General features: G+C 37.4%; 1 protein-coding gene across 2 annotated transcripts in view; it reads left to right on the top strand.

Moving 5' to 3' along the window:
* The window catches only part of NEGR1 (neuronal growth regulator 1), a 526075-nt gene that overhangs the window by 449597 nt on the left and 55531 nt on the right, over positions 1 to 20947 (top strand). Inside the window, exon 7 of one of the 2 annotated variants that reach the window (XM_067563317.1) lies at positions 17769 to 17810. The exons of the other annotated variant lie outside the window; for it this stretch is intronic. Within the exon in view, the coding sequence (XP_067419418.1) occupies positions 17769 to 17810 (42 nt within the window). The remainder of the gene's footprint in view (positions 1 to 17768; positions 17811 to 20947) is intronic. 2 annotated transcript variants of the gene reach the window in all.

Genomic DNA, 20947 nt, shown 5'->3' with positions numbered 1-20947 from the left:
TTCCAGGGACTACAACCACTCATTTACCACTCTTTTTAAAATTTTAATTATAAAGTACACATGATGTGTTTTAAAGCAATGTGTTTACGAGAAACTCCATTACCAATTGCTACTCATTGATGGATTTTTCTTAGTAGTTAGAGTACCCTGTATTTCAGAGATAATGGTTGTATCATGATGTAAAGGTTATCATGGTAAATGCTTACTTTTATGGAATTGATAAGTAAACCATAGCATAAAAATTGACAGAAATGGATAGGCTGCTCAGGGGCAGGTTAGATTAATGCCACCAGCCTTTCAGGAAAATTTCCTTTTGTGTTAGCTGATTGAGATTAAAATCCGTCTTTATTTCTTCCCCCTCTCCCCCCCATTTCTCTTTGGCTGACAATTCACTTTATGTCTGGCACATTTTTTAAGGGAAGACTAATTGAGTTGTTTCAGGCATGCAAAGAAAGATAATTTTACAAATATTATATACTCAAAAGTTAGTTTTGTTCTTTTCCTGGGGTAAGTTTGGGGGAAAAAGATGTAAACAGCCTATAAAATTTTGATGAATATGGGCTATTATTTGAAAATTAGCTGTGCTTTTTAATAACCTTTTATTTTTGAGAATGGTAGGCAGTCTTCTGTAACTTCATACCAATAATCTATCTCTTTTTTGTATTTACATATAAAAGTGTGTTATATTCTTTTTGTATTTTGGTATAGTGCAAAAAGAGTAAATACTTTTCTAAGGTTACTTATCATTTGTATTTGTAGTTGTTGCTTTGTATTGGCATTTATTGGCCAGATTTTCAAATATATTTAAATATCTAAAAATGCAGATAGGCAGGATTTAAGAGCAGAAAATGGGATTTTTCAGAAGAACCTAGGTGTTTCTGAAAATTCCATTAGGGGGCTCTCTGCATCTTTAGGCATCTAAATACATTTGAAAATCTGGCCCTACGTTGCCTTGCATAGAATGAACAGTATAATATTAAATCTACTTTAATATTATATGATGGCAACACCATTTTTCTATTTTTCAATAGAAAAATAAGACTTTTATTGTTGTCTTACAGCTGTTGTGTTCTTTAACTGGTGTGAGTGTCTAAGTTCAGAACATAAGTTAGCTTTAAGGGATATCTTTGATGCTACTCTGGTCTTCTATGAAACATGTTTCTGCACCATTGGTGTTAGAATTCTTTCACTTTTTAGCACAAATGTGAGTTTTTGGCCCTTTCACCTAACCCCTTTCAAACTATGATTGGGAGGGATTGTGAATAGTCGTCTTCCCTGCCAAGAGTGACAATCTATCCATAGACCCCCGCATAGTCACCTTCTCCAGCTTTTCAAGGGAAGATGAATATGTTGCAGCACCTTCAAATAATAATGCAGTATTTTACCTTCTTGCATCCAGTGTGTCTGCAAGAATCCTCTAGAATCCATGTGACACTCTGGTATAATGAGAATATATATGCATGGTTATTTCTTCCTCTGTGTTATTCTTGGAATACCAGCATTTGTGGGTGTGGTTTTTTGTTGGTTGACTCTTTTCCCCCCCTTTCTTGGCTTCTTTCTGCCTATTAACCTATACCAGTTCTTATTTACCAATAGCCAGGTGCTTCTGCTAGCATGTAACGTTTCTCTTTTTGCTGTTCTTACGTATGTGACGTTTTGCTTGAAATTCTGTTTTGGGTACTTTTGTAGGTGAATTCAACTCTTAAAATTCCTTTGCAGCAATATAGAAACTGATTTCCAAAGCCACTTGCTTTGTGAGATCGGTCTTAGCTAGTAAGTGCTTCTTTCATAATTGTTTCACTGGGTTGACCAGAGTCCAGTCTGTCATGAAGAGTGTCATTTAGTGTACCAGCCAATCCATAATGTTCAGTGCACTTTTTTTAAGACTGCCACAAATTGAACAAATAGAGATAATTTCCCCCACTTCTTTTCTTTTACTAAAATGAAACCTCTCAGTGATCACTAGTGGCTTCAGAAGACAATATGTATGTAGTGCTTGCATAGTCTCTGTATAACAAGCCAAAAGTTTTACTTGCCACCATGGTCAGGAGAGAGAACTAGGTACAGTTTGGGGCTTTGTAATACACTATTTGTGAGTTCTAAATGTTCTCTGTGTATGACATTGTCATCAAAATTCCTCATGACTCTTGCCAAACAGTGGTTGCCATTATGAATTTTATTTAAATCATTATTTTAGTGGTGACCCGAAGTACTTACTTATGTACAACAATTCCTGTTATTTCTCTTGGTCTATTAAGTTTTCATACACTGTCACTGGTAACTGAACCTTCCTTTCTTAGTATGCTGTTCTCTTTCTTTGACTGTTTACAACTGCCACACTTAGTATTTATTATCTTTGTAGTACTCAGAAGTGTGTTTGGCATACTTCTTCCCCCTCTGCTTTCTCTCCTCTAGAGCTTATCTATTTCTCTTCAGATTCTGGGAGGCTTTGCAAGCACATATAGCTAAGGAACATATATTTGCTTCCATTATAGTTTATTTTTTCTGAATATCAGTGGAAACAGTCCTGTGGTCCTTTTCTCAGTGGATTGCCAAGATATGTCCCTTGTCACCACTGTTAACTTTTGAACATGAATAATAGATACATACAGACAAACTCAAATAAATACAGCAAAATACCTGCAGGTCAGCAACAAATTCTTTTCATGATTTTGTGCTGTGAAGAACCCAGAGTACAAAAGGTGGATAATCCACCATAATTAAAGTGGATTTTTAAAATGGATTGTTCATCTGATGCAAAGCCATGTGATACCAGTTGTCTTTTCCATGCTTATTTTGTTATTTTATTAAAGCACTTCTATTTTGGTAGCACCTAGAGACCAGCAGAGATCAGAGCCCCATTGTAACAGGCACTGTTGTATACACATGAATTGCACATAATGAGCCCCAGAGTGGTCAAATTCTGTGTAGCTATTTGAGTGGAATTTTTGCAGATGTGAGGGAAGTGAGCAAGCTTTCTATAATTCAGTATCTCTGGTAATAATAATGATGTTTTAATGATAATACTTGGCATATATATATATATATATATTCAACCTTCTGTCCTAGCATTTTAAGGTTCTTTCACTTTACCTGAGTAATAGGAAAGTATAATTATCTCCATTTTGCAGATAAGAAAACTGAGACACACAGAAGAGATTTGCCTTTACAAGGTCATACATACAATGTGTCGATGACACATCTGGGATGCTAACCTAACAGTCCTGATTCACAGTCCCCTGTATTAGTTTTTACTTTGAGTATTTTATCTCCTCTAAATCCCTGTAACAAGATGTATAAGCCCTTTGGGCTTTTTGAGAATGGTGGGCCAGTAAAAGGCCTGTGGTGCAGAGGATAAGTCAGTCTCTATGAGGGAGAAAGTGATCTCAGGGAAACAGACAGTGTTGCTGATTCTGGTTTTAGGACCTGAAATTGTAGTTTGATGAGCAAGGTGGGCTGAAACTCCCTCAGTGACAAGGGATGACACTGGCTCTTCATTGTTCTATCTGGCAACTTTCTAAGGACCAGAGAGCAGGACAAACTGGAAAACAAAGTCCACCCTTATTATTCCTAGCTTCTGGCAAGGCATGATAGGAGAAAAAAGAGAGTTGATAAACAAGATGGGGTTAGATCTGGAGAAGCCTGGCAATGGTGATGGTCTATCCTGAAAAGTATGGGCAGGTACACCCACTCTTTCTTTTATTTTTTATTTCACAGTCAGTAGCGTGATGGAGGTTACAAACCTCTCACTAATGGCGAGGCAGGGGAAAGGCTGGAGCAGTGCTGGGCCAAGAGAGCTCTGCTCCTCGGGCACTGCCAAACTTGCTCCTGGGGAAAAGAGCCGTATAAAAAGAGCTCCAACAGCCCAGGCAGGGAGGAGAAGAGAAGTCATTTCCAGGAAGAGTGCCATCCTGAGACAGGAGCAGGAGGAGCTCTTCCTGAGGAGGTCTGGCTGTGAGTCTTTCCCTTCTCCTTTGAGACATCACTCCAGAGATAGGGGGAACCACATATGGGGACATTGGAAGGTTGCCTGCATCAACCCTCAGACTTTGGGGGTTTGGAGCGAAGGGCTATAATCAAACTGCAGTCACGCCTCAAGCTGAAACTTTGGGTAGGATAGTAAGTGGTGCAGGGGAAGATGAACAGAGAGTGAGCCAAGCATAGGCCAGCCTGTGCTGTCACACTTTCAGGACCCAGGGCCTGGACCCAATGGGATGAGAGTGCCTGGGTCCCCCAACCCAGCCCGGATTCCCCTACGTCTAGCCCTGGAATAGCAAGGAAGCCAAACTAACTGAACCTCATCCAAGGACCCCAGATACACTGAGCAAAAAGAGAGACCAGGGCAGCAGGCTCTAACAACGAAGCCTGCTGACTGATCTGGCAAACTGGCAACCCTGCTACTGTAGTTCTGAAGTGACTTTGGGATAGACACTTCTGATGAGTGTCTAAAACAGTTTGTGAGATTGTGAGAATGTTTTGATGCCTATTTGACAAGTCGTAATAAAGGCCCCAGGTCAGGAGCATTTTCCATTCATAATTTCCAAAGGTGTGTCCTTATATACACCTCCTCCTTGGCTAGTGACAATCCCTCTTTTGTTCATTGTTGTCTTTCTCTTTGTCCACCAACTGGTTCTTTCTCCCCCTTCTACCTCTCTCCCTCACAGTGAACTTGTCTCCTCTTAACTCTTTCCTTCCCTTCCATTTCAGTCACCCCTCTGCTCCTGTCATCCTACCCATAATTTGTCCAACCCAGTTTGTCTCTCTCTCTCCTCAAATTTATTTCCCACTATTAGCAGCGCTTCTGCTTCTGAGGTCCAGGAGATGAGTGGGTGAATGTGTGTAAGGCAGTTGGTGCTAGCTTCTGCCCTCTCCTCACCATTGTCTGCTCCACTAGGCGATGGGACTGAAGGAATTGATAGAACGAGCAGTGAGAGGTGAAGAGAGAAAATAATCTTGGCTGCCTGCTCAGCAATTGCAAAAGTAAGTAAACTCTTGTAGCTGGGAGGAAGCACCACAGAGAAACCTTGCTGACTCCCTGCAGTCCTGCTGCCCCTTTCAGCTGTGGTGAAGGATGACTGGGCCAGGCTGCAATTTTTGCTCTATATCAGTGACTCTGAGCTGGAATGTTTATCAGCTGGTAATTCAGAGACAAGAAAACAAGCTGAAGAGGAATCACAGGTCTCTTGCTCCGCATGTCAATGAATTATATATGTTCTGCTTAGGAGACAAGGTATTCAGAGAGTTTGTATTGGTATTTATGTAAATTCTAGGTGCTGATGGAAGAGCTGCCTTGCATCCTCAGAAGAGGGATGTTCACTCTCTAAACAACAAGAGGAATGAGAGTTAGAGAATGCGTATGCAGTGTTCATAGGCAGGGGAACTTCTGTTGTCCAGAAACTTGGGATAAATATGGGTGCTATCTGGGCAAATAAGTATTTGGGTTTCCTACCGGCTAGACCAAGACAACAGGAGGCTGAGTGATTTAAAATTTTCAGTGTACATAAGCAGAGTAAAGATTTCACCCTTCAGGTTTATTTACATTGCTTGAAATGTGTGTGTGTTTCACCCTTGAATTTTGTAGGATTTATACCGTATGTACTGCAAGGAAATATCAGTATGGCCTTGGGGTCAGAAACTAGTGGTGTATATATTTACAGGACACTCAAAAAAGAGGTGGTAATATGAAGAGGAGCTATGAAAAGTTCCCTATGCACAGTGCTAAAATTTTCTTATTTGGTCATTTCTCATAAATATAACAAGAATCCTGTAAAAGGCAAAACTTTGAACATGAATAAATGTGATATGGATAGTTAATTGACGTAGCTGTTCTATTGAGGTTTTTTTCCGGCAGGAGTATAGAATAATATAATATTACTGTTTGATCCTTCTTCTGTACATTCTTTTGAATGTTCCAGTGGAAAAACAACTTTCCATTTAAAACACCCACATGTACAGTAAACTTAATTATCCCAAAATGTACTTATTTAAAAGTACTTAGATACTTGACAGACTTATTTGTACTCCATTTTTTCTTTTTAAGCTGAGAAAAATAATTCATCCTGCATTAAATAGGATGACTCCCAGTCTGTGACCTATCAAGAAATCCAGTATTTTTTAAAAATACATCCATAACAGATTGAAGGATTAGCAAAATCTGCAGCGTTAACAACTGTTGGACCTAATCCTTCAGACACAGGACCTGACCAGACATAGGGGAAGTTTTGCCTAAAGGCTACAGAGTTGAATTCATTACTTCTCAATTTCAGTGGTCTGTAGGCCTCGTCCTGGACTTCTGCAGATTGGTGAATTTCACCCTTGGTGTGTAATGTATTGTCTTAAAGACCTAAATATTAAAGTCATGAACAATCATTTTTAGGAGTACATTAAAATATGTGTGTAACACCATTTGGCAAGCTTTAAAATATACTGAGCTTTACAAACATTGGCCGTGATTAAGGACAGACAGACAATAGCAAATGCATAGCAGTGAACAGTTCTGCAGTGTCAGAAAGATGGAATGAATGACCTACTTGGCCCTTCCCAGTATCAGGCTCATAGCTATTAAATTATTGTTAAGCATATTGTACAAATTGAAATATGAATATTTGTCTTGCTATAATAAAAGAACAAACCTCTCAAGTGAAATAAGTTATTATTTGGTAGCTAAGGTGTGATAGCTCATACCTGGAAAAGAGCTTGACTTCTTATTGCCATATATTAATTATGAGTATAGGATACAGAATTAATTAAGGGAATCTCCCATGTACCAATCCCCTTAAACTTTTTCATTTGGAAGGTTTATATTTGAGTAAGTTTTCCCACTTACCATCACATTCAAATAGTCCCTGGCTAACTTTGGTTTAAAGAGTCTTTTCATTAAAAAAATCATTATTCATTAACAAATAAGGTGAAATTTGAAGGAGATTAAATTAAACTAATTTAACTAAGTACCCGTGATCTTAACTGAAAATAGTTATAAGTTGAAAATTAATTGCATATCAATACTCTCATACCACTTTTATTCTGGGCCTGTCAATTTACTACTGTAAAATATGGGAAATCTAGCCATTGTTTAGATCAGGAATAAATGCCGCTGATGCAGATTGAAGTGAAATAGCTGTATTGATGTGACTATTATGTTTTGCTAAACAGATAAAGAATTATTAGTCTTGTAGCATCAAATATGAATTCCCTTCTTCCAATTAATAGTGTAAATCGTGCTCAAGGAGTAAGGTGCTACTCAGTTTGAGTAAGGATATAAGAAGCTGGCCTATAATAAAGAGTGCATTTCTCCATAATATGCATTACCAATATGTAGTACATGTAAATGTCACTGTATGCTATATAAATATCTAATCATAACTGTTGAAATCCTTTATTGTTACCATAGTGAAGGGTATTTCATGTAAAATTAATCTAAAATGAACATAATTGAGGAGATTGTTGTAGGAGGGACATTGATGATTAGTATCTATAATGTATCTATATTATCTTAATCTCTTTAAGACTAGAGCAGGCATATGCTGGGAGTATACTTAGGTCAAATGCAGTGAATATCGTTCACTGACAATGCTAATTCACTATATATTTTTCAGCTCCTGGGCTCTCCTCTGGAAGTGCTGTTAAGTAGATTGCAGCTTTATTCTCTTCCACCCAAGACATTACAAAGCCAGCATTTCAAAAAATATAAGCTTATATATTCAGAATAGTAGCACTTATTCTTTTAATCCTTTCACACATGGATCAAAATAAAATGTTTCATTACGGGTTTTTTAAGTTATTAGAAAATTAAAGGCTATAAAAAGCAATTTATAAGAAATTCTTCAGTTTCTCTACATCACATTTATTTGGAAGGTAGGTGCAATTCCTATAACCAAATATGTCAACAACAAAAAATTCACAATATAATCATATATATTGGTTCCATCTCAGTCTTTTAAAAGATCATTTTGTTTGCCAGAAAATCTGGTTTGAACATAGCATATAAACTTTTTTTCATAATGTGCTTTACATTATCTATGTATTATAAAAACTGGTATCTAAGCAATGGTATGAGTGCAGTACTGCTTAATTTTGGATCCACTTCAAGGTTATGAAGGCTATGTTGGTGATTCTCCCTATGGTGATCCTTTTTCAGCTGCTGCTGTGTGAAAATGGACTTTAAATAAGTTTTCACTTTTTGAGGGATTCTTCTGGCACCAGCAGTTCTTTCAGTTAGTTGCAGTTCTGTACATTGAACATGTCTGTCCTATCACAGAGGTTTGAATAAATCACAATAGTCAGTTCTATGAACCTTGCAAATAACATAGACTTGCAAACCTGTGGTAGCCACTGCAAGCCTCACATGGCTCAAAGAGCTGATGATATTACTAACTGAGGGCTCTTCTTTTACAAGCTCCCTTTTAATGGTTTAGTTTATTTCTGAAGCCGTATTTGGGTATTGAATGTGAAATCCACAAACTGAAAGAGAATATCATGATTTTGGTATTGCTTAACAATAGTACTTACATAATGGGTTGAAATGGCCCTATTAACACCATTGTCAGCTGATGGACAACATACAACTGTTATTAATTAGCCCCAGGAGCAGCAGAAGCTGAAGCCCATCTTTGCATTCATGGATCCCAGCAAAGGAAAATCTTTCATATCTGTGTGTTTTGGATGCATGGTTTTCTCTGTCCTTGCTGTGACTCTAGGAAAATTGGTAAGTAGGAAGATACTTATGGCAAGTTTCACTGTGCATTATTATTCTTAATATGGAACAGTGTATTTCATTGTTTGTTAATTCTGTTCAATATAAAAATGATTTTTTCTGTTTTGTGTTTTTAAAGGCCATGATTACAGAAGATATCTTTAACTTCTATACACTCATAGATGAATAGGTATATATTATTTATTCCATATTGTTGTCAATATGATGTAAAAGTAGTTGTAAATGATCAATGTATGCATTTAAGAAAGTGTTCAGCAAAGATATTTGGTCTTCTTTTCCCTGATCCTGAGAGAGAGATGATTTTTCCAGTGAGGAAAAATGCAGGGAAGTGGACCATGAGTGCCAGGAGCTAAGGAGGCCAGTCCCTTAAAGTAAGTATTATGTCATTTCCAGTTTGTTAGAGAAAAATTGCTGAATACTGTGCCTAAAATGCAAGTTATCGCAGGGAGGAAAGGGAAAGCATAAGTTGTATGCATGATGCTGAAAAATCAGAAAACAAATAATAGTGGAAATGAAAAGTTACCATAAATTGGGGCCTCGTGTGATTAAAAGTTCTCTAGGTTCATTGTTACACAATATGTGAGGAGTTAAAGCAGAAGAAACATAATTAATTATCACTTTCTTCTTGTACTTCTGTTTTGCTTTATTTTTATGCTAGAATAAACACTGAAAAAGAACTAGCATTTCCTCTTCAAGAACAAGGAGAAAGAAGAAAGCAATCTGAATACTGCTGGAAGATTGAGCTGATTCTCCTCTGTATGTCTGACTTCTCCAGTTTCTCCTGGTGGATCATGAACCAAATCTTAAATTTCTTGGATCCGCATTGTTCTCTTTCCCTTGTTTCATCAATGATATTTGAAGATGGAAAGAAGTCGGAAAAGTCATTTAAGGAATACATGATAGTGCGTGATAGTCAAATGTTCTATCGGCATGTGTCTGTTATGAGCAGTCATTCTAAATGAGTGTCAATAAAACCTTTAGATCACACCTGTACTGTCCTGTACTTTCATACATGAATATGCATATCTCCAGTGCTGAATAAATAATTTAGTGTCTTGCAGCAATAGAGAAGTTCATTAAATAATACAAACAACTTTATTTTGCTTTTTAAAGCAGATTCTTCTTTTTGTATAAGTTCCACCTCTTTTAACCCAACCATGTTAAGATAATGCTGCAGCTATTGATAAATTGGGCAAAAATATTTGTAAGAATTTTAAAAGTGCTGAATTAGATTATAGGATTTTTTCTTCTAAATGTAAACATTTTAGAGTACAATATTTTTGTGACTGGAACTGACATTTGCTGTGTTTGAGAAATATTATATTTCTTATAAAAATCATATTTCTCCAAATTGTTTATTTACCATTAGGATAACATATGGTACTGAAATAGTTGTATCCCACACAGCACAGAAATTGTATCCTGAACAACACTAGTCTCACTCTTTGTGCCACAGTATTGTAATTACGTTGTGCTGTGCAAAATATACATATATTGAACTACATGAGTTGGTGAACCTCAGCTCATGTGCATGAAAGTCAGAATAATTGGCTGAAGTTGTTCGTAAACCTGGGAACGCAGCTATCTTCCTTCTTCTTAGTCTACCTCTGTTGCTGTCCCACCTTAATACATACATAGTAAATGCCTTTGCTAAAGACAAGGTCTGAATTTGGTGGATCCTGTGATTTTGCTATGATAGAGGGAGGAAGGGGTAGGAGGAGAGAGAGGCCATGTACATCACTGGAACTTTTGGCTAAAATGCAACTCTGCTGGAATTGGTTTGCTTTTACTTCCCTTCCAAACTACACTGCAGGTGTCAGTTTACAAATCCCAATCAGGAACTGCACCATTAGGTGTCTCCCATCTGGCTCTTTATATGTAAATTCCATATGGTGGACAGTAAACACCGATTTTATCCTTAGTGAAGAATAAGGGAAGAACATTAACTAATGAAAGATGAAATATCAAGCTGATTATGAAGATATAACTATTCCAATGCCCACCACAACATCAGTCAAAATATTTATGCTGTATCAATTACTATAATATCTGAGCACCCTACAACTAGGCATTTTTTCATTAAAATGTTTGTTGAAAAAATGCCTGAAACTTACACTTATTGGGCTTTGCTGCAGTTGTCTGTTTTCAGTAGGTGACAGATTGAAAAACGCAGGGTTTATTTCTTCTATTTGGGAAAGGAGTTGGCTTACAGTTCTGAAACCTACATAGCAGGTTTTGTATTTGTTGTCAGATTAAGTCATTTTAAAAGTGTTTAAAGTTTTTGAAGTCTAGATGTTTGTGCCCTAAGCTAGAATTCAAGATGACAGAGTTAGGATTTCAAAATGCTTGGCGAGGCTTGGACTGGTTCAGTTGATTGCCATAATGATTAATCGTTTTTTCAATGCTGTGCTTTGGTAAATTTAAATGTGACGGTGTGGTGTGATTAACCTAGTATAGTCAATGATATTTGAGGAAATAAGCAAGTTTGTTCACTGTGCTGCTGTTGGTAAATGACTCGCTTTTCTCACCTTTCAGCCTGCATCTCCTTTCACAGATATAAAACAAGTAAACCTCGTTTAGGGCACATTTAAACTTAAGTATAAGCGTATCCAGTATCATATATGGGGGATAAATGAGTTGCTGGTAATTGATGGCTGTCAGGAATTTTAACAGTACTAGGGAAAGAAAAGCAGTTTGAAACAGTAGAAGGGAGATTTGTGCAGTGTAGAAAGCTTGCCAAGTTCCACTCATTTAAATGATCATAATGTTGCAAACCTGAACAGGTGTGGCAACCCAAAATTTGCCCTTTGTGTTTTAATAAAATGCATAGGTTGGAATAGAGTCCTCCTCCATGTGCCTTCCTTAGAAAATTAGGCAGACAATAAATGTCCAAGCTTTGGTAGCCTGGTCAACAGGGAACAGATGTCCAGAGTGAGCAGTCAAAAGTGGCCTAAGTAAAAAGATGTGTGCAGTGGAAACCCACTTATAGTGAACTGGAATGAAAGTCTCAGACTATGTCAGTGTATCACATTGTGCAAATTTCAGTTCCAGCTACAGTGAATATCTGCATGTAATGAACTTATTGTAGGGAAAAATGTCTTTACTGTGGATTCAATCCTGCAGAAGTACAGAAATGACTGTAGATCAGTGCAAGTTAAACAGCTATCAAATCCACTGAGTTTGGTGCTTACATATTTCCACAAATGTAAGTAAGGGTATTCCAGCTTACTCAGCAACTCTATAGATCTACAATTTATGGCAGCACCTTTAAAGTGGTAGGAACTCTCACTCAAGGTTGGCTTATTCAGAAATGCTGATCTTCCTGGGTCCACTAGCCATAGTGACATGAGTCCTGGCAGCACCTTGATGATGATCATCCTTTCATACTGTTGTTGCTAAGGTATATTTGAAGTAAGCTGAACTTTAAAAGACACACATGCACGCTTTCAAAGAAATTGCTCTGTCTTGTTTCATCAACTTCTACCAATGTGTTTGACTGTGACTGTGCCTCCTTTTGTCCGTGCTCTCCAGAAAAGCCTGCGCTGAGTTTTGCAATTTCAGTTCTAGAATGCCTAAGATCTGCTTCCACACACACACGCACTCCTACAATCAATTACTACAGCATGGGACTTATAGTAGCTTTTGTGGAGCCGCGTGGCAGCTGCTGCACTCCGAAAATAAATGTGTAGGATCACACTTAAGTATCAGGCTTCTGACTGTGCCCTAATTCATGTGGATTTTTGTCAGAAAATAAAATACAGCAAACCTAGCTCAGTGCAGTTCAGCTAGAGAGGTACACTGTGGGGAGCCGCTGAACTCTGCTGAGTGCTGAGCCGCGACGTTCAGCAACTCCAAACATCTCTGCATGCTGGGCAGTGCACTGCAGTCACAAGTCCTGTAAGAATTCCTCTGTGCGTCTGTGTAAAATACACAAAGAAAGAAAGAAAGAAAGAAAGAAAGAAAGAAAGAAAAGCTGCTCCCATGAATAGGCGTGAGAGGGGAAAAGAAGTGAAGCCATGCTGAAGAATAAATCTTGGAAACCTGTAGAGGGAAAACAGTACCAGCAGCAGGTCTGCATGAGGATTTTCCCTTAGTGTTTGGATAGCAAGTAAAGTGCTTGGATGGTTAAAAATCTTCCAAATCCTAGCATTGTTCTCCAAACACTTTTTCAGTGTGGGGGAAGATTTATGCAGGGCTATAATTTTATAAAGCATACATGGATATTACTATACTGCAGTCGAGGTCAAATTCTGGATACAAATGAATTGCTTCCTGTATCTGATCCAGTGATGTCATGCCAATGTCAATATGCCCAGTAAATGTATATGTCTTACCTTTTTATCCTAGCATTAATTAAAGTTTTATTTTAAAACAAGACATAGTTGGCCTCATATTTCAAAGAGGCATTCATTAATCTCTCAGGAATTCACTTGTCATGCTTTATGGCTTGATTTTATGTAATGTTTGTACAGAATTAAGAGTCTAGATCAAAGGTGTTTGGGTTGGAATATTTCACGCTGTCTTCAACCTTATTCTTTTCCAAAACATTCTGAATTTGTTTATTCATGATGCTGTTGGGTCTTCAGAGAGAAAAATAAAACAGCTGGTTTCCTCATGAACACACTGGACTACTTTAATACAAATAAAAACCCAATAGTGCATCATTAGTAACATTTTAAAGGGAATGTTGGTTGTTGGGTTTAGTGTGCAGGTGGTGTTGGTAGCCTGTGCTATACTAGAGGTCAGATTTAGATGATCTGGCCTTAAACTCAATGATTCTATCTACTATCTCTGCATGTGATTGTTAAAACTATAAAAAATGTTAGTCAACTAGAGATTTAGTGGTCTCCCTATAAGCAAGATCTGACTCAGAATGGTACCACTAGGAAGTGTGATTCCATAGAAAACTCATTTTTCTTTATCTTTGGGCCAAGAGGTGAAACATCAACGTTGTGTTCTCTTTTGGAGGTGGGGGCGGGTTTCATGGATGCAAAAGTTCACATTAGACCACATTTATACATGTCAAAATACTAAAAGGAGGTGTGAATAGCTCAACTGTTCTACTGTTTATAACCCAATGCTCATAGGCAAAAATTCCCATTGAAGTCAGAAGTACAAAATGTCATGTTTTTATGTATTTTTCACTTGCATATTTTATGCCAGTATGAAATATGGCAAGCACAACTACCCCTGAATATCTGTGATCTATGTGAGACCTTGATATGTAAGACTTCCAAAGGAAATGGAAAATAAATGCTTTAAAAAAAAGGCAAAATGTTACTAATGATTCTTTAATGTATTTTTATTTTTAATAAAATAGCCCAGTATGTTCATGAGGACACCAGCTGTTTTTATTTTCTCTCTAAAGACCTGAAATGCTTCATGAATAAACATGTCCAAAAAAGAGTTTTGGTACTTGAAGCTGGGGAAAATATTTCAGCCCCAAATAGCTTGATCTACGATTCCAATCAAGTGTAAAGTCAATGGGCATGTTGTCCAAGGATTTACAGCCAGATTCTGCTTCCTTTAGTACTTTGCTGTGCAAGAAATTGTACTGAATGGAACTACTCTCAAAGTGAGGAATTACTCAGCAAAGATGGCAGAATCTGACCCTGAGTCACGACTACAGGACTTGGCCCAATAATAATAATATCCTTATTAGTACTGATTTGGTGGAAATAGTGATTTTCTTTTTAATGGCAAATTACAATAACAACAGGAGTTACCTTGCCTGACTGTGGCAAAGATAATGTTGCTACTAGTCTTGAGTAAATGGAACCCATGGCTTCTATAGGAAACCATAGCAACAAGGAGGATTAACTCCTACAGTGTCATAAGAACAAGATCCTGTTATCTCAGAACAGCCAGGAAGATAACTCATGTCACCAATGTATAATGCTTTTGAAGTGAAGATAACAATAACACCTGGAAAACCAGATATAGTTTTCCAAAGCATATAGACAGGGGAAGGGCTGATATCCACCAAATCAAATGACGTAAAAATAGTGAACCAATAATTAATTAATAGATAGAATTTGACGTATGCTCATCAGTAGTTCCTGCCTGCAGTACATTTGGTTTTCAGGATATCTTGTTTTAATCAAATTTCCTTTTCTCCTAGCTAAAATCACATATGCGCTATATGAATACAAGCTTGTTTTACAAGACACCTCATTTTTTCCAGACAACAGAAAATAAACTTTTCTTCACCCCTGTTTTATGTATTATTAAAATGTTCCTTCTGCTTAGGCCAGCCCCTAAAACAATGCAATGCTGCTCTCTGATATATTCAACAACTAACCTTGGCAGGCTCACACTAATTCTCCACAGAATGAGACATATAGTGCTTCTCAGTGTGGCCATATAGTGTCACTCATCTAAGAAAGCGGAGTTGGTGTCTTAAACAGATTGTTTTAGAGTCTGCAAATAGATTACCGAGACTATTGAATAACTTCCCAATTCACATTAATATATTAAAGCCCAGGGTTTTTTAAAGGTCAGACATTGCTGGTCAGTCAATTTAGTTAACAGAGCAGGTTCCTCACCAAGAGATCATTATTTCTGTAGGTTCATGTAATTTGGTTTCAATAAGTGGTGTATCTATAAAATATATTGGGGGAAAGTATGTATGCGTAGCAGTCATTTAAGCAGAAACCTTCATTTGAAGGACACCAGTTCTGGTCCCAGAAGAATCCACTGAAATAATTTTTTTCTACATTGAATTTGCATCAAACTTACTGAAACTAGCAAGCACCAGCAGTTTGTAGGGCTGTAGCCTCAGAATGTCACCTGTCCAGCAAGAAAATTCCTACCTTGCCAAGGCCATTGAATAAGTAACAATGAGTGTGAGAAAGAGAGGAGATTCCCTTCCTGCAAGACGTTTTTAGTCTCCAGGATCATAAATGTTAAATGGGGCCTGATCTTGCTATCCTCATAATGATTAATTAGATTCTGAGTCCATGTTCTATAAACAGAGGATGATTTTCATTCCTTCCTTCCAAACTTATCTATTTTACTAGAAAAGTTTTGGGATTAGTTCCTTGGGGTGTATTACCTGTACTATGGATGTCCCTAAATCACAGAATTTGATTTCACCCCAGAACTAAATAACAGATCTTAGCAGAACACTGCACTCCAAACATTCAAGGGTCTTCCCATCTCTCCAGAATTCCCTTCCCGGGCAGATCCCCTGGTAAGAGCTCACTTGTGCTTTCAGCAGTGCCTTTAAGCATGTGTATAACTTTATGCATGTGATAGTCCCACTAACCATTACTACTCAGAGACATAAAGTTACACATGGGTTTAAGTGTTTTGTTGAATTATGGCCTTGGAGAGGAAGGCAGCTCCACTCTCAGAGGATGAAATTCACCCCAGCTCTGAGGGTTCACAGAGATTGAGTGGTGCAGAGAGTGTTTGCAGATCCTGCATTAAAGTGAGTTGTACCCAAAATGCCACAAGGCAGTTACAGTTCACCCCACCCCTGAAGTGATCTAAAGCTGTCTGATATCAGGTGGGTTTCCTCCACCAGCTAAACTGATAAATGTGGGCAATTGTGTGAACTGCCTGTAAGCAATATGTAGGAAACATTAATACTGTAGCTTCAAACCCATTTATATAAACCACAGGATATGGCACAAAATATCAGCCTTTCACACTGCATGAATTTTAGGTTTCAAAATGAATTATAAAGATAGTACAGTGCAGTTGTGAATTCCCAGATTGGCATGTATTAATAAAATGCAATGTACAGTGTCATGGAAGTGCCAGGTCAGAATAGATTTATTTTAAAATTTAAATATCATATTGTGATTCAGTAAATAAATGTTTGTAATTATTGAGTTGTCAGTTGATACATTTTAAGGACCTGTAACACTATTAACATGCATTAAAAAGAATGCACAATTTTAAAATACATTTTGTTTTAAATGAAGCAGCATTTCTTAAAGAGATCATATTTATAATTATATATCTCTTAGAAAATGTTGGGTTTGGTTTCATTGTGAATAAATCTTACATTCCCAGCATTAAATGTAATATTGCAGCTATTATGGAAAATTAAAATGGGGGAAGACAGAGTGAAGCTCTTTTGCTATGATTTGCATGTCCATTTTTGTCTTACTGGTTATTTCATATTTTTCAAAGCTGTTGCATTATGTTTTCATGGTATTTTCATTATATTCCCCAGGATCCTTTGGATTTAACTAATGCTGCTATTAAATCTTTTTTAATTAAGAGTATTAAGTTGCTTCTTGGAAATGTTGCTAGTTATTTGCACCTGTGCAATATTTATTAAGATTGGTATGTGTTGTTTTTGCAGCACTATTAAAAGCCAATATAAAGAAATGGAAACGTGAAGTACAAAGTACTATCACAGCGAGATAGTAAGATGTCATAAAGTTAATGATTTGTTATACTAAATGTGGAGAATTTTGGAATTGGATATAGCTTCTTTTTTACTACTCTTTGTATTGCACCAACTAATTAAACTTCTTCAAAATGTGGTTTGATATTGGTGTTTTCAGTGCATGTTTTCTAGAAATAGTTTAAACAGAGGATAATAAACAATTATTTCCACAAGCTCACCTGAGAAAATGCTAGAATTCTCTTAATCATATTCCTTCTATTCACACTCATTGTCACTACTTATGTTTGCAATAAAAACTTAAAGTGTGAAAGAAAGCCTTTTTGTACACAGGTTTCAGTATTTCACAAGAAGAATTCCTTGTGAATTTTGGCTTGAGAACTTGAATGGTAGGTTTACGAAGCTGACAGAATGGAAATTTGCAAACTGAAATGTGATATCCTGTGTATTGTGCATTGATGATGCATGAATAAAATAGTTTCAAAAGGAAAGACAGTAATGTGTATCTCATGAGAACACAGGTTTGGTTTATTGCACGTTTTTCACAGAATCTCTGGTGGTCAGTTGAATCTTTCAATAAAAGGTCTCATGAGTGTCTCTTGCATGACTGTTTATTGTCTCATTTTGTATTTGTGTTCCATGTGTGATTAATATCCAAATGTTCTCTTCTTTTTTCCTTTTCCCTTTTTGTAGAAATTATTGAGCCTACTACCTCTAGTCCTGTCTCAAGCCCAGGTCAGTATCCACATACATTCACAAAGTATGTTTGGGTACTCTCTTTCTCCAGGAATCATGACTTTTGTATTGTCATATCAATAAGTTGAATTGATATTGGGCAGTATTGTTTGTGGTACTGCTGGCTGTCTCTTTCCTGTCTTTGTGCATTCATTAGTCTGTCCTTCCTTGAAGTGTACACTCTGCTCTTTTCCTAGTTTCTTTTTGAGAAAACTGTTCTGGCTTGTATCTCTCTCTCTTTACCCCTCTCCCCGCTCTGTCCCAAGATAATACAGTAGATGCATACAAGGGGGCTTAGTTGTGCATTGCCTTTACTTTTGAGTCCTCTTTGTGGTGTTAGCTGTAGAAAACTGACTTGGTTTATGTTACTATAAACAAGGCATTTGTTTTGGCTTTTGTAAATTTTTTGCTGTGATATCTACTAAAATGAAGGAATGTATTTAGCTTTTCTGAAAGGAACAACATTCTAGATCATCACCACTTGTGAAAAACTCACAGAAGGGATCTCAGGGAAGTCATAGCTGTGAGGTTCTTTTCATAAAAGTCATCTTGTTGAAGGAGGTGGAGTTTGCCTCCATACAAAAAAGATTGCAGAGCCTGCCCCTAAACTTGGTCCCCAGGATTTGTGAGAGGCCAGGACCCTGGGTGGATTTCCCGTTACTGGTTCCCTAAAAGTGTGTCTCCATAGAAGTCACTCTAACAGTATGACTGTCCCCATAATCCAGTGGGAGGAGGAACAGTGTGAAAAAGATGATATAGTCCAGTCTGTATTATTTTTTCTGACTAATGTCCACAGGGACAGGACAGGGGGAAATGATGTGTCCCTTTCCAGACCTTCCCTGTTGAACGTTCTTTCCTCAGTCTATACAAAGAGATCTCCATAGGGTCTGATGATGGTATCATTGGTGGCACAGAGGTGACTAAGTCTTCTTTCAACACACAACAAGTCAGATTTGCATACTGAGAAGTCCCTCCAAACAGAAATCTAGGAGGCACACTCTGGACCAACAATTTTATAAATTTTGGTTCCACTTTTGTGTATCACAGTGGTTGTCTTTTACACAATTAAATTTAAGGATTTTTATAAAACCATATTTTTTCATTGGCCATGAAAATTGACTCCACACATGTATATAGCACATGCCAAAGGAAAACTTGTTTCACACAATTATTTTTTAAGGAAGTGGTTGTTAATATACTAAGGGTTTTTATGTCATTAGATTACTAATCTGCAGTGTAGTCAAAATGTAGTTTTAGACGGAAAGTGAAAGCCGTTCATATACTGAACTGTGCTCAGTACACAGGTAGTTTCTTAGCAAAAGTATCTGAAGGAAAGTCAGATGCTTCTGGAAAAAAGAGATATACAACTTTTTTTTAGAGAAGCAGGATTTGTGCCTCTGTGCTCTCTGTTATGAGACAGGGTGGGGAAAAAACCAAAAGTAAAATGAGGCAGTTAAGCATCTATTGGAGCAGAAATGAGGGGATGGAGACAGTGTGACCTGTCCTTTCCCTGTAGGGACTGGAGACCAAACCCATCCTCTGTGGCCATCCTCTGTGGCCCCATCTCCTTTTTCCTTCAGGGTAATATCCATGGGAGACTCAACAAGGTGACTCGTGGGCCTTCTGCCCCCTCCACCACCACCACTACAGGATTTACCACAGGGAAGTATTATATAACCCAAAGTAAACTGTTCAATGGCTAATGATGTAGAAGTCAGGAAGATGCAATAAGGGGGAGAGAGTTATAAAAGAAACACTAAGGAGCGTATTGCACCTTCCCACGAAGCTCCAAGATTCTGTGAAGATTCTGTCAAGAGAGGCTGGGCAGACCGGGGAGAAATGTACTTTCCAAAGACCACAGATACAGAGGCTCTAGTTCCACAGAGAGGCTGCAAAACCATGCTACCATGCAGATCTTCCTTCCCTTGGCAGCATAGTTCCTCAAGGAACTGTGCTGCCTTTATCCACCCCAGGACTTCCTATGCTGGCAATGCACAGCACTTCAACTAAACTACCAAGAAAGATCTTGGATTTCTTTAAGACCAGAAAATGGATCTCATAAAAAGAATAGGCAAAATAAAGCCAAAACTGGAGTGAAAGGGAGGGATGAACTTGACCTGCAAAAAACAGACACAGGTTGTATTGAAGTTAAAGCCCAGCTAGTCAGGTAATTTTTCACGGTTGTTATAGACCTCTAGGGAGTGAAATATAGGTTAGAACGAGAAATATTTTTATAGATAACAGAAGCCTGTAAGGAATCCAGAACTTTGATATAACTCCAATATTGAATGGCATGACAACTGAGTACAAACTTCAGATTGAATTATTCTTTCTATGTGTACTGCAAAATTGCTTTATTACACAGTGTGTTGAACAGTCTACATAGTCTGATGCTATTCTGGACCTAATTCAAGGAAATGCGTAAAGAATGATAAATATTATATGGTTAAAGTTAGATGGCATCTAACATTCAGTTTGAAAGACTTATGAGAGTAAGTACCGCAGCAAGGAATACAGGCGTTTCTAGTTTTAGAAAAGCTGACTTTGAAATGACAATAAAGGTCACAAAGAATTTTTTATGGAATTCTTAGTAGATGGGGAAATCTACTACTGACAAATAAAAAAATATTTTAGAAACCATTGTAGAGGGAGACCAGAGTCTCAATGTGATACATTTCTCTTAATAGTGATATTCTAAGTGGGCACAAGAAACCACTGTGGTTAAGCAGGGATGTAAAAATGGATCTAAAATAAACAAAAGGCTTTTGTTTGAAGTTCAGCCTACATAATAGGAATAGCAGACTTTTAAAGCCAAAGAGACGAAAATAAAAAGAAGCAAAAGTAATAATGGAATATATCATGCAGTTAACTATTCAACTTTAAATAATTTAAAAGATGAGTTTAAAATACATTTGCAAAATGAAAAACGTAAGAGAGTTGATCTGTTGACAATACAGAAGCAGATTCAAAAGATGCAGCAAATCAAACTGGTTAAAGAATAAGGGTTCAGTCATAATCCTTCCTCATGAAAGTTAGTCCCACTGAAATCAATATAGCGGTTGCCCTTTAAATTGTTCTAAGTTTGCCTTACATAAATAGACAATGTTCCTGTGGTATTCCTTACACTTCACTATTCT

Source organism: Emydura macquarii, unplaced genomic scaffold (assembly GCF_026122565.2).
Source record: "Emydura macquarii macquarii isolate MOO-44397 ecotype Brisbane River unplaced genomic scaffold, CSIRO-AGI_Emac_v2 contig_2481, whole genome shotgun sequence".
NCBI classification, from domain to species: domain Eukaryota; kingdom Metazoa; phylum Chordata; order Testudines; family Chelidae; genus Emydura; species Emydura macquarii.
Note: the sequence above shows the minus strand (reverse complement) of the source record. Positions and strands in the feature narration are given on the sequence as shown.